The sequence below is a fragment of the Mustela erminea genome, chromosome 3 (assembly GCF_009829155.1).
Source record: "Mustela erminea isolate mMusErm1 chromosome 3, mMusErm1.Pri, whole genome shotgun sequence".
NCBI classification, from domain to species: domain Eukaryota; kingdom Metazoa; phylum Chordata; class Mammalia; order Carnivora; family Mustelidae; genus Mustela; species Mustela erminea.
Genome location: NC_045616.1, coordinates 124,864,283 through 124,876,833, shown reverse-complemented (window position 1 = coordinate 124,876,833; position 12,551 = coordinate 124,864,283). Strand labels below are relative to the sequence as shown.

The following is a 12,551-nucleotide window of genomic DNA, read 5'->3' as shown; positions in this document are numbered from 1 at the left end:
CAAAAACTTCCTTTGTTTCCCCACTGGTACAATGAAGAGTTTAGACAGGATTATCTTACATATCCCTGTGCCCTAACATTCTGTAAGTCTGTGGTGTTTCAGTCAAATTTGTGAAATATGGCTTTGGGGCCTTCAGCTTGGTGGAGGTGAAAGTGCAGCTGCCTTCGGTTGTCCTGAATCTGGGTTTATCCGACACCGGCCCCTCCACCACGCCCCCTAAGCTCGACCCCAGTGAGATCCAAGTTGTGTACCTAAGGTGCACCGGTAGGGAAGTCTGTCCTGGTCCAGAAGATCGGCCCCCTGGATCTGTCTCCAAAAAAGGTTGGTGATGACAGCGACAAGGCAGCTGGTGATTTGAAGGGCCTGAGGACTGCAGTGAAACTGACCATTCAGAACACACAGGCGCAGACTGAAGTGGAACCTTCTGCCTCTGCCCTGATTACCAAAGCCCTCAAGGAACTGCCAAGAGACAGAAAGGAGCAAAAACACATTAAGCGCAGTGGAAATGTCACTGTCGATGAGATTGTCAACATTGTCTGACAGATGTGGCTCTGATCTTTAGCCAGAGAACTCTCTGAAACCCTTAAAGACATTCCGGGGACTGCCCAGTCCGTGAGCTGCAATGTGAAATCATAGATGATATCAGTAGTGGTGTGGTACAATGCCCAGCTAGTTACAAACTACAAAGGAAAATATTTCAATAAGGGATCATTTGATAACTTAAAAAAAAAATCATGGAATAACATAGTGAAGTAAATGTGTGGACTTCTCTGAAGTAACGGGATGAATATTTTGCAAAACAAACTTCACCTTCCCACCTAAGAAATCAGACATAACTATTTTCGCTATGCCCTTGAAAGCACCTTGTAAGAGTACATGGTCCCTAATAGCACCAAGCTGGGTCAGAGGTCAATGAACAATGGCCCATGGACCAAATGCAACCTGCTGCCTGTTTTGTGAAGTTTTCCTGAAACACAAGCCATGCTGATTTGTTGATCTATTGTCTATGTCTGCTTTCTCACTACCATAGCAGAGTTGAATTGTTGCAACAGAATTTATATCAGTCCACAAAACCTAAAATGTTTACCATCTAGCCCTTTACAGAAAAAGTCTGCCAACCCCTGGCTTAAGATGTATAAGCAGCTGGGGCCCTGGGTGACTGAGTGGGTTAAAGCCTCTGCCTTCGGCTCCAGTCACGATCCCAGGGTTCTGGGATCGAGCCCCACATCGGGCCCTCCTGCCTGCCTCTCTGCCTACTTGTGATCTGTCTGTCAAATAAATAAATAAAATCTTAAAAAAAAAAAAAAAAGATGTGTAAGCAGCTGACATACCCCAGATCCTGATAGTGGGTGATTAAAGGTATAAATAAAGATCACATTTTGAAAGTACCAGAATTAAGTGCTCACCTCTGCAGCACAATTAGTGAAAGCAGCAAAATTATAACACTTGGTATGTATGACGCTTAAAAGACAGTCTGGTAATCCGAGGATCTGAGCTCAGTTCCATTCTTGACCAGCTTAATCTTGTGAGAGTTACCTAATTTTTCTTAATTGTAAAATCACATGAGAGAATACATGGAACACCTTAAACTTCCACCCGAAAGTAAGGAGTTATTAAATATTAATTTTGACACTGCAGAAGAGAAAAGTCTAGGTCTTTGAAGTTAGAAGGTTGGAAAATTCATCATATGGTCATAAAGCTTAACATGCAAGGTTCAGTAAATTACTGAATAACCATCTTCCTCCCATTGCCCTCATAAAGCCACTCCTCAGGAAAAAAAAAAACAAACACAACAACAACAACCTTGAATCTCATAGGCAGGTGACATACTGGGAACAATGCAGGGGAGTGAGAAGTCCAACAGAAGAATTTGGAATGAAGGCCTCCTAGCAACTGTGTGCACTAGGACTCTGGCCAGGAGGATACTGGGGTTTCATAGCTCTCAATCTACAAAAGCTTCTGCAGTTGGCTCCATGAAGAGGCTCTGCAATGGAACCTTCCAGCTATGCATTTACAGCGGACTTGAGTTCTGAATGAGGAACAGACGACCTGCCAGGAATACCTGTTAAAGGTCAAAGTTGGAGCAAAAGGGGTTTAGAGATGCCGTGCAAGGAAATCCTCAGGAACAGACTGAGGTTTAAAAGGATCATCCTTCTGTTCTTATTTTCAGAACAATAGGGGATTTTTTTTTTTAAAGATCATTATAAAGAAAGCTAATTCTTCTCTTCTGGCAGCACAGGGTTTAAAGTCCAACAATTCACTCCTATTTCTCTGCCTGAGCTGGAATTCAACAGATAAGAAGAGAGTCTTAATGATTAATCAGCCCAAACACTGCTCTGAGCAAGAAAGGGAATTTATTTTCATTTTACAGATGAAGAAACTGAGGCCCTGAGGGATCAAAATACCTATTTGAGGTCGTATAGTTCTTTTGTGCAGGGTGAAAATGAGTCCCTGAGTTTCTGATTTCTGCTCTACTCTATTTTTTTTTTTTTTTTTGTCTAAAGCAGGCTGCTTCTCCAGAACCCAGAACTTGGGTAGATGACACTGGTCAAGCCTCTGATCTACTGAATGATGTTGGAGGATCTCTCTGTGGCTTTGTTTTCTCCTCTGTAAAATGGTCAGAATGCCCAACTATCCTTCCTCATGAGGATGATGAAACTCAACTGTGATCAAAGATGTGACATTGCGATTCAGTGGATAGGGCAGATGCTTATTTCTCTCTATAAAATCCATTCCCTTCTCCCTGGTGAGCCTCACTTTACTCCAGCAGCCGTACACCCAGTCACAGAGAGTAAGTAACGCTTAAACCATGGCAGCCAATGGTGGTCCCATCCCCTTTGCCAGTGATTGTGCTAGAGATTGTCATGTGACCCAGAACTCGTCCAGATGATAGACTGGAAAGCCTGGAGAAGGGTGTGGAAAACTTTAAGGAAGTTCTTTTCTACCTGATAACAGGCACAAGTGGTAACTTGAAAAGTTTAAGTGTTTGCAAAGGATGCTCTGGTATTACAGGGAGGACATAATGGGTGGAGCAAAGATAAGTAACATTTAGAAGCTCATTTTCTCAGCAAATATTCATGGTGGGCTCACCATGTGTTAGGCACCGAGAATACAGCAGAGAAAAAGCAGATCTAAATTCTTGTCCCATGAAGGTTACATTCTAGTGAGGGGAGACAAGATAAATGAGCACAGTATGTAGTATACAGGGGAGAAGTGTAAAAGAAACAGGAAAGCAGAAATGAGAACACAAATGATTAGGGACTGAAAGTTTTAGACAGGATGGTGACGGATGCCCTCAGGGAGAAAGTAGCTTTTGGATAAAAGCCTGAAGGAAGTGAGGGAGCGAGCCTGGGTGGAGTCTGCAGTTAGAATCACTCAGAGGGCACCGTGAGGTGGCTGGTGTGGCTGCGGTGGAGTGAGCAACATGGGGAGGGACAGAAAGTGTGATCAGTAGTATGGACGGAGCCTTTAAGCCACCGCGGGTCTTTGTTTCTTACTCTGAGTCACAGTGGAATCCCCTTTGGAAGGTTTTGAACAGAGATGACTTGATCAGACCTCCATTTTAGCAGGATCATTCTGGCAGCTTTGTGCAAATAGACTGAAGAGGGACAAGGCAGAAACGAACCACTTAGGAGGAGGATATTTGATAATACAAGTGAGAGTCACTGGTTGTCTTGGCCAGAGTGTTAGTGGAAATAATATAAAAGGTTGTCCAGATTCTGAATAGATTTTGAAGATGGAATTGTCAGGACTTGTTAAAGGTCAGAGTGGGGTTTGAGGGAGTTGAGGACAACTGAGGTTTTGGGTTTTAGCACCTGGGATAGTGGAATTGTCATTTACTGAGGGGGGAAGACTGGGAAAGGTATGCTTTGGGAGCAACGTCAGAAACTTGCTTTTCATCTTGTCTGAGATGCTGAAAATTAGTCATCAAAATGGATATGTCACCTATACAGTTGGATAACAAGTTCAATAAATTAGGCATTAATCAAATGGAAGGAACACCAGAAATGAGTCACAGGGAAGCATCTAACTTTTACACTGTGTCAAAAGGAGGGTGATTTCTTCAAGCCTGTTTCCTCATACTGAAATGGGAGTAACAGCCAAGGTTGTGTAGGTTTAATAAGATAAAAGTACCTAGCACCGTGTTTTAAGCAACAAAAAGTGAGTAGTATTTTTTCATTCTCCTGCCTAACCGTAATCTTCAAGAAATTAAGTCACATGACCTACTAGTTAATTTCCTTGGTCTAAGAATCAAAGAATACCTGAATATTTATGATGGGCTTGGTGACTTACAATTCCTTAGAGCCATCGCATGGTCCTGGGGTAAAGATCTAATTTCTATTTTATAGAGGAGGAAACAGATTCAAAAATAAAGTAACGTTCCCAAAGTTACACCACTAGTGCCACCTTCAAGATCAATTTTTCCATTATTTCCAACCTAACAATTACATTTTTAAGGAATTCTTAACTATCTTTACTCCTTTTTTAAGGTTTCATTTATTTATTTGAGATTGAGCAGCAGCAGCAGCAGCAGAGGGAGAAGGAAAAGCAGGCTCCTCGCTGAGCAAGGAGCCTAATATGGGGCTTGATCCCAGGACCCTGGGATGATGACCTGGGCCACTGACCTACCCAGGTGCCCCTATTTTGTAAAAAAAATTTTAAAGAGTGCCTGACAGGGGTGCATGAGTGGCTCAGTTGTTAAATGTCTGCCTTTGGCTCAGGTCATGTCCCAGGGTTCTAAGATCTAGCCCTGCATCAGGCTCCCTGCTCAAGGCGGGAAGCCTTTTTCTTCTTCTCACACTCCCTCCTGCTTATGTTCCCTCTCTCACTGACTCTCTCTTTCTGTCAAGTGAATAAATAAAATCTTTAAAAAAAAAAAAAAAGGATGCCTGACACATAGTAGGATATACAAAGACCTAGGGTTCCTAGGATTGTAGGAAGGAATTCCTAGAAAGGAATGTGGGAAAAGAGGAATAAAGGCAGATTTTACATATCTCACCAACTGAGCCACACAGGTACCCTCAACTGTCTTTACTATTTACTAACACCAGTTCCAAAAAGTGACCATTTCCCTTCCACGTTAACATATCATTTTTGGGAAAAGGTTCTCAAGATGTTTTTAGAGAACACAGGTCTAGAGGGGGAATTCTTACCTCTGCTAGCAACCAGCGCAGCAAGTAGGGATGTGTCATAATGAATGATGGTAGCCGCCTGGGTTTCCGCCGATGGAATATAGCCATGTGACAAATTCCTGAGTGATCATCTGACATTTCCAGTCTTCAGTTGATCTAGAGTGACAGTATTAAAGTTTTTTTAGCAAGCTGCTGTTAATCAGAGAGATATTACTGAACCGTGATTTAATCTTTTGGTATTAGGAGCCCAGCTCAAGGACAAATTTAATGTGAGAACAATGTTACCACAATGCTTGGACTTCAGTTTAATCCTGAGTCAGTCCCGAGATCCAGAGGGCTCTTGGAACTAATAGCTAGAATAGGAAGTGGTTGTTGAACCATGCATGACAGCTAAGTTGTGACTAAGAAGGTGACAGTTGTGTTTGGGTTCATATATGGACTTATTCACCTGGGCTGAATTATGAAGCAGGTAAGAACATGGTGTTCTCTCTTTCCCTCCACGCTGTCCATGTGTCTATCTCTGAATCTTCCACAAATCTGCTTTACAAACTTTACTTTATGAGTGTCTAAAACTCCAACTCATTATTAGTAAAATTAAACAGAACTAAGCAATCTGGGAAAAAAAATACAACAAAGGACAGTTGAAGTCCTCCATGGACTATTCATATAAGTCGACCAGAAAGAACGAAATCCTTAATGATGAACAGGCACAGAGAACATGAGCCAACAATTCACGGAAATAAAACATGCCTCATAAGCTCACGGAATGTGTGAAGACTCACTAGTAACCAACCACAGAGACTTCAACTGAAAGAAACATCATTTTTCACCTATCAAATTAGCAGGTTTGAAAGTGGTATTCAGTGTCCCTGTAGGATGAAACTGGGATTCCATACGGTGCTGGTGGCTGTATAAATGGCAAAAACTTTCCAGGAAATGATTTGGTGACATGCAACAGCAGCACTAACCATGGGTGTGTGCTGAGATCCTATCGTTCTTTTTGTGTTTTTTTTTTTAAAGCTTTTATTCAAATTCCAATTAGTTAACATACAGTATAATATTAGTTTCAGGTGTACGATATAAAGATTCACTTTCATACATCACCCAGTGCTCATGGCAGCAAGTGCCCTCCTTAGTCCCCATCATGTATTTCACCCATCCCCCACCCACCTTCCCTCTGGTAACCATCTTTGTTCTCTACGGTTAAGAGTCTCTTTCTTGGGTTGCCTTGCTCTCTCACCCTTTTTTTCCCCTTTGCTCAATTTGTTTTGTTTCTTAAATTCCACATTTGACTAAAATCAAACAGTATTTATCTTCCTCTTAGTTTTATTCTTATACTTATTTCACTTAGCATAATACCCTTTAGCTCCAACCATGTCACTGAAAATGGCAAGATTTATCCTTTTTGATAGCTCAGTACTATTCCATGAATTTCGTTTATTGTTTCCTTTGCAGAAGCTTTTTCTTTGGATGAAGTCGCAATAGTCTGTTTTTGCATTTGTTTCCCTTGACTCAAAAGACATTACCTAGAAAGAAGTTACTATGGCTGACATCAAAGAGGTACTGCCTGTGGTCTCCTCTAGGATTTTGATGGTATCCTATCTCACATTTAGGTCTTTCATCCATTTTTAATTTATGTTTGTATATGGTGTAAGAACATGGTCCAATTTCATTCTTCTGCAATTTTGCTGTCCAGTTTTTACAACACCATTTGTTGAAGAGACTGTCTTTTCTTCATTGGATATTTTTTCCTGCTTTGTTATAAATTAATTGAGCATATGGTTGGAGGTTCATTTCCAGGTTTTCTAGTCTGTTCCAATGATCTATGTGTCTATTTTTGTGCCAATACTATACTATTCTGATAACCACAGCTTTATAATATAACTTGAAGTTCAGAATTGTGATGCCTCTAGCTTTTTCTTTTCAAAAGAAAAGAATGGAAGTATAATAGAATTGGTTACTGGGGGTCTTTGCAGTTCCATACAAATTTTAGGATTGTTTGTTCTAACTCTGTGAGAAATACTGTTGGTATTTTGATGGGGATTGCATTAAATATGTAAATTGCTTTGGGTGGTATAGATATTTTAACAATATTTGTTCTTCCAATCCATGAGCATGGAATGTCTTTACATTTCTTTGTGTCATCTTCAATTTCTTTCATGAGTGTTCTATAGTTTTCAGGGTACAGGTCTTTCATTTCTTTGGTTAGGTTATTTCCCAGGTATCCTGTTTTTGGTGCAATTGTAAATGAGACTGATGTCTTAATTTCTCTTTCTGCTGCTTCATTCTTGGTGTATAGGAATGCAACGGATTTCTGTACATTGATTTTGTATCCTGAAATTTTACTGAACTTTTTTTACTCTTTCTATGAATACCTTAAGACTTAAGGAAAAAGATCTTCATTTAGTTTATAAAGCAAAGTTAAAAAAAAACTAATATCCATCAACAAATGTTTAAATTATGTTTAGCCACACGGTATACTCCATGTGATCATGGGATGACTAAGAAGACTTAAATAATGTAGAAAAGATGATAAGTAAAGATAAGAAATAGGACTTACACAAGATTGTCTGACTTATATGAAAAATGCATCCATAGAAAAATGTATTTCATCATATTTCCTGTTACTATTTACAGTCGCTGATATTTAGCAGGTATAATTCCAGGCAATTGCTCAAGCATCCCCATGTGCCAGACCCTGAACTTTTTATAGAGCGTTCTACGGATATCCTCTTTTAAACAGTAAATATAGAGGAGATTTTATCTTTTTTCCTAACCTTTACCACTAAAGCTTTTATTTTTTAGCACAGACCACTCCAAGTGGGATATTCCCATCCTTAAAACAGAAGTTTATGGAAGTATATTTTACGTATCATAGAATTTATCCATTTTGAGTATACAATTCAGTGATTTCTAGGAACCTTACTGAGTGGCGCAATCATCACCATAACCCAGTTTTAGAACAGTTTTATTCCCACAATAAGAGTCCTCTTGCTCATTTATATTTAATCTTCAGTCCCACTTCCAGCCCCAGGCAACTATTAATCTACTTTCTATCTCTATAAATTTGCCTTTTTTGGACATTTCATATGAATGGAGTCATATAACATGTAGTCCTTTGGCCTTTTGTATCTGACTTCTTTCACTTAGCAAAATGTTTTGGAGTTTCATCCATGCCATAGCCTATGTTGGCAGTTTATTGCTAAATAAATTTTCCATTGTACAGATACAGCCCCTTTTGTCTATTCATGCACCAGATTGAGGACATTTATTTTGCTTCCCAACTTGGGGATGTTATGAATATACCCATTTTTTTTTAAAGATTTTTACTTATTTATTTGATAGAGAGAGATCACAAGCAGGCAGAGAGGCAGGCAGAGAGAGAGGGGGAAGCAGGCTCCCTGCTGAGTGGAGAGCCCGATGCGGGGCTCAATCCCAGGACCCTGAGATCATGACCTGCACCAAAAGCAGAGGTTTAACCCACTGAGCCACCCAGGCGCCCCTGAATATACCCATTTTTCAGATGAAGAAACTGACTCCTACAGACTCAGTAACTCCCCCTAAGATTGCACAGCTACTCAATGTCAGAGCCAAGGTTTGCCTCCAAGCTTACCCAACTCCAGAGCCCAACCACTCAGTTGATTGCTAGACAATCAGGTGATTGTATCCTATCTCACATTTTTCAATCAGGTGATTGATGCTTTCCCTTTACATTTTTGTTTCTCTGTGTTCTATAACTCATGTTTTGTCACTTAAAACTTTGAAAGAAGTCTTTAAATACCTTTAAACTGTGAGCAATGAAACGGCGACATGCTGTCTCTTCAGGAAGCAAGTGTAATTTAGAGACAAGACGTTAGCTTTATTCCTTCAGTAAAACTGTCCAATTTCAGTCCTCAACAAAGGGTCAACCAAAGACGGAACCATGGCAGCAGGCTACCCAGAAATGCTTTGGAAGTTCATCTCCAGCCCCCACGGAAGCTTCCTGGATTCCACGTGCTCACCACCACTGGAGTTGCTGTTTCAAGCTGACTACTGATGATGGGGCCATAACCCAGCTGAGCGACAGTAGTAAAATGTCCCTCAATGAAAATATTTTCTAACCAATTGGTTCTTTCTGAAGTCAGACAGTAGTTGAATAAATCCTGATATTTTTACAGGCCCTTTTGTCTTTTAATGCTTCAACATGTTTTACAGGCTACCTGTATGCCTTTTATGTCCCAAAGATACACATTTTAATTAAATTTGAAAATACATGAAAAGGTTCTTGACATCATTCATCAGCTGGGAAATGCAAACCAAAACCATAACTAGGTATCACCTCACACCTGTCAGAATGGCTGTCATCAAAAAAGACAAGAAATAAAAGTGTTGGCAAAGATGTGGAGAAAAGGGAACCCTGGCACACTGGTGGTAGGAATGGAAATTGGTGCAGCCACTATGGGAAACAGTACAGAAGGTCCTCAATGTATTAAAAATAGAACTACCCTATAATCCAGCAATCCCATTTCTGGGTGATGAAGATCATCATCTTGAAGAGGTATGTGTGCTCCCATGTTCATTGCAGCATTATTCACGATAGCTAAGATAATGGAAACAATGTAAGTGCCCACAACAGATAAATGGGTAAGGATGTTTTAGTTACATATAAGCCCACAGTGGGATAGTATTTAGCCATGAGAAAGAAGGAAATTCTGCCATTTGTGACAACTTGGATAAACTTTGAGACCATCAGGTTAAGTGAAGTAAGAAAGAGAAAAACTGTATGATATCACTTATATGTGGAAACACATTTTAGGCCAACTCAGAGGAACAGAAAGTAAAGTTGTGGTTACCAGGGGCTGGGAAGATGACAGACATGGGAAGATAGTGGTCAAAGGGTACAAAATTCCAGTTATGAGATTAATAAATTCTGGGGATCTAATGTCCAACATGGTGATTTTAGCTAATAACTGTATTGTACACTTGAATGTTGCTAAGAGAGGATCTTAAAAGTTCTAACCACAATAAAAAATGGTAATTATGGGACATGATGAAAATGTTAGCTAATGCAATGGTGGTAATCATTTTGTGGTATATTAATGTATCAAATAAACACGTCATATACCTTAAATTCCCTATATGTCAATTATAATCTCAAAAACATTGGGGCAGAGGAAGAAAATACAGATTATTAGGATATGGCAGCCAGCTTCCAAGATGGCCCCCGCTTCCAGATATTCATACCTTGAATCGTCCCTCACCACTTTATACCAGAATGGGTCTTGTGTGTACAACAAAATGTGCAAAAGTGACACGTAACTGCAGAGACTAGCAGAGACTTTGCTGCTTCTGCCTTAGCATCTCCCTTATACCCCCTCTCTCATCACTGGTTCTGAAAGAAGCCATGTCATAGTCAGCTCTATGGAGAAGCTTGTGTGGTGAAAAACTAAAGACTCTTGCCAACAGTCATAGGACTGAGACTTGGAAGAGATCCCCCGAGTCCCAATCCAGTTTTCAGAGACTGCGGCCCTTGCTGCCATGTTTACCACAACCTCTGTGGAGATCCTGAGTTAGTTCCAACCAGCTCAGTGCCTCCAGATTCCCGGCCCTCAGAAACTGCCAAAGATTATTAATGCTTATAGTTTCTAGAGCTAAGTTTAGGGGAAATTTGTTATTTATCAATGTGTAACTAATACCTAGGGGAAATCAGCCCAGCATTTCACACCCCAGAAATTACTGCTAACATCTTGGTATGTAATCTTTGTCTCTCTTTTTCTGTATTTTATTAATAGTTATAAAATGTGAATAGAAGCTTGTGTGGAAAACATTATGGCATTTCTTCAAAAAATTAAATAGAATTACCAAATGATTCGACAATTCCTCTTCTAGGTATATACCCAAAGGAATTAAAATCAGGGATTCAAATGGTTATCTGTAGATCCATGTTCATAGCAGCCTTATTCACAATAGCTAAAAGCGGAAACAGCCCAAGTGTTCAATGATGGAAGAATGGATCAACAAAATGTGGACTACATATACAATGGAGAATTACTCAGACTTAAAGAAAGAGATTCTGATCTCCATCTGCACTATAACACAAATGAAACTTGAAGACATTATGCTAAATGAAATAATCCAAATGCAAAAAAACAAATACTGTATGATTCTACCTCTACAAGGTATCTAAAATAGTCAACTTCCTAGGGACAGAAGTGGAATAATGGTTACCAGAAACTGAGGGAGGAGGTGAAGGGGAGTCATTGTTTAAGTGGGTACAGAGTTTGGGATGAGGTAAAATTTCTGGAGGTGAATATTGGTGATGGTTGCACAAAAATGTGAATTTATTTAATGTCATTGATTGTACACTTAAAAAATGGCTAAAATGGTAGATTTTATGCCATGAATATTTTACCACAATGAAAGTATATTAATATAAAATGATATCAATTTATAACATACCTTTATGGAGTTTCCTCAAAAAGCAGAAAATAGAACTACTCAACAATCCAGCAATCATGCTATTGGGTATTTACCTAAAGCGTACAAAAATACTAATTCAAAGGAATACAGGCACCTCAATGTTTATAGCAACATTATCTACAATAGCTACAATAGCCAAACTATACAAAGAGCCTTAGTGCCCATCACCTGATAAGATAAAGAAGATGTGAACCTTGACTCCGGGCCTCCGCAAGAACCTCTTTGTGCCTAGTGTCCTGTGCACACTCCTTGCAAGCGACGGCGCCATGAGTCTGACTTCCAGCGTACGAGTTGAATGGATCGCAGCAGTTACTATTGCTGCTGGGACAGCTGCAGTTGGTTATCTAGCTTACAAAAGATTTTATGTTAAAGATCATCGCAACAAATCTATGGTAAACCTTCACATCCAGAAAGACAACCCCAAGATAGTACATGCTTATGATATGGAGGATTTGGGAGATAAAGCTGTGTATTGCCGTTGTTGGAGGTCCAAAAAGTTCCCATTCTGCGATGGATCTCACACAAAACACAATGAAGAGACTGGCGACAACGTGGGACCTCTGATCATTAAGAGAAAGGAAACTTAAATAGACAGTTTTGACACTGCAAACAAACTTAGGATGTTTTCTGATTGTTTAATTAGAATGACTACAACTTCTGTCTAATTCGCCTCCCCTGGGTCCTAGATGTGGTCTCTTGGAAACTGCAGCTTTCATATTCATGGCATTTGCCTTACTTGTTGAACCATTGTGGTGCACATTTGTTAAAACGTAAAAAGGAAAAAGTAAAAACCAACTTCATGGCTTGTGGGTTATTTTGGTCTTGTAAGGATCCGTTTCTTTATGTTTAAAGTAATTATATTAGAATATAGTTCTGTATTAAAGTTACCATTAAATTATTGTCAAAAAAAAAAGATAAAGAAGATGTGAGATAGATAAATAAATAGATAGATAGATATTA

General features: G+C 39.6%; 1 protein-coding gene and 1 long non-coding RNA gene across 11 annotated transcripts in view; one reads left to right on the top strand and one right to left on the bottom strand.

Moving 5' to 3' along the window:
* LOC116586893 overlaps nucleotides 1-12,551 on the bottom strand; it is a 131,627-nt gene that overhangs the window by 12,159 nt on the left and 106,917 nt on the right. For 8 of the 10 annotated variants that reach the window (XR_004284195.1, XR_004284194.1, XR_004284188.1 and 5 more), the window contains 2 exons: nucleotides 5,154-5,288; nucleotides 252-459 (listed from right to left, as the gene is read on the bottom strand). This is a non-coding gene — a long non-coding RNA (uncharacterized LOC116586893). Of the gene's footprint in view, nucleotides 1-251; nucleotides 460-1,406; nucleotides 4,430-5,153; nucleotides 5,289-12,551 lie in introns of those variants that run through there. The other 2 variants (XR_004284196.1, XR_004284193.1) reach the window with 2 other exon arrangements.
* LOC116586892 (CDGSH iron-sulfur domain-containing protein 1) lies at nucleotides 11,787-12,386 on the top strand. Its single transcript, XM_032337413.1, has one exon. It carries the CDS (start codon nucleotides 11,858-11,860, stop codon nucleotides 12,176-12,178), a length of 321 nt encoding a protein of 106 aa, XP_032193304.1. The 5' UTR covers nucleotides 11,787-11,857; the 3' UTR covers nucleotides 12,179-12,386.

Excerpts from the sequence above, each read along its gene's own strand:
- LOC116586892 (XM_032337413.1), top strand. The coding sequence starts at position 11,858 with ATGAGTCTGACTTCCAGCGTACGAGTTGAATGGATCGCAGCAGTTACT.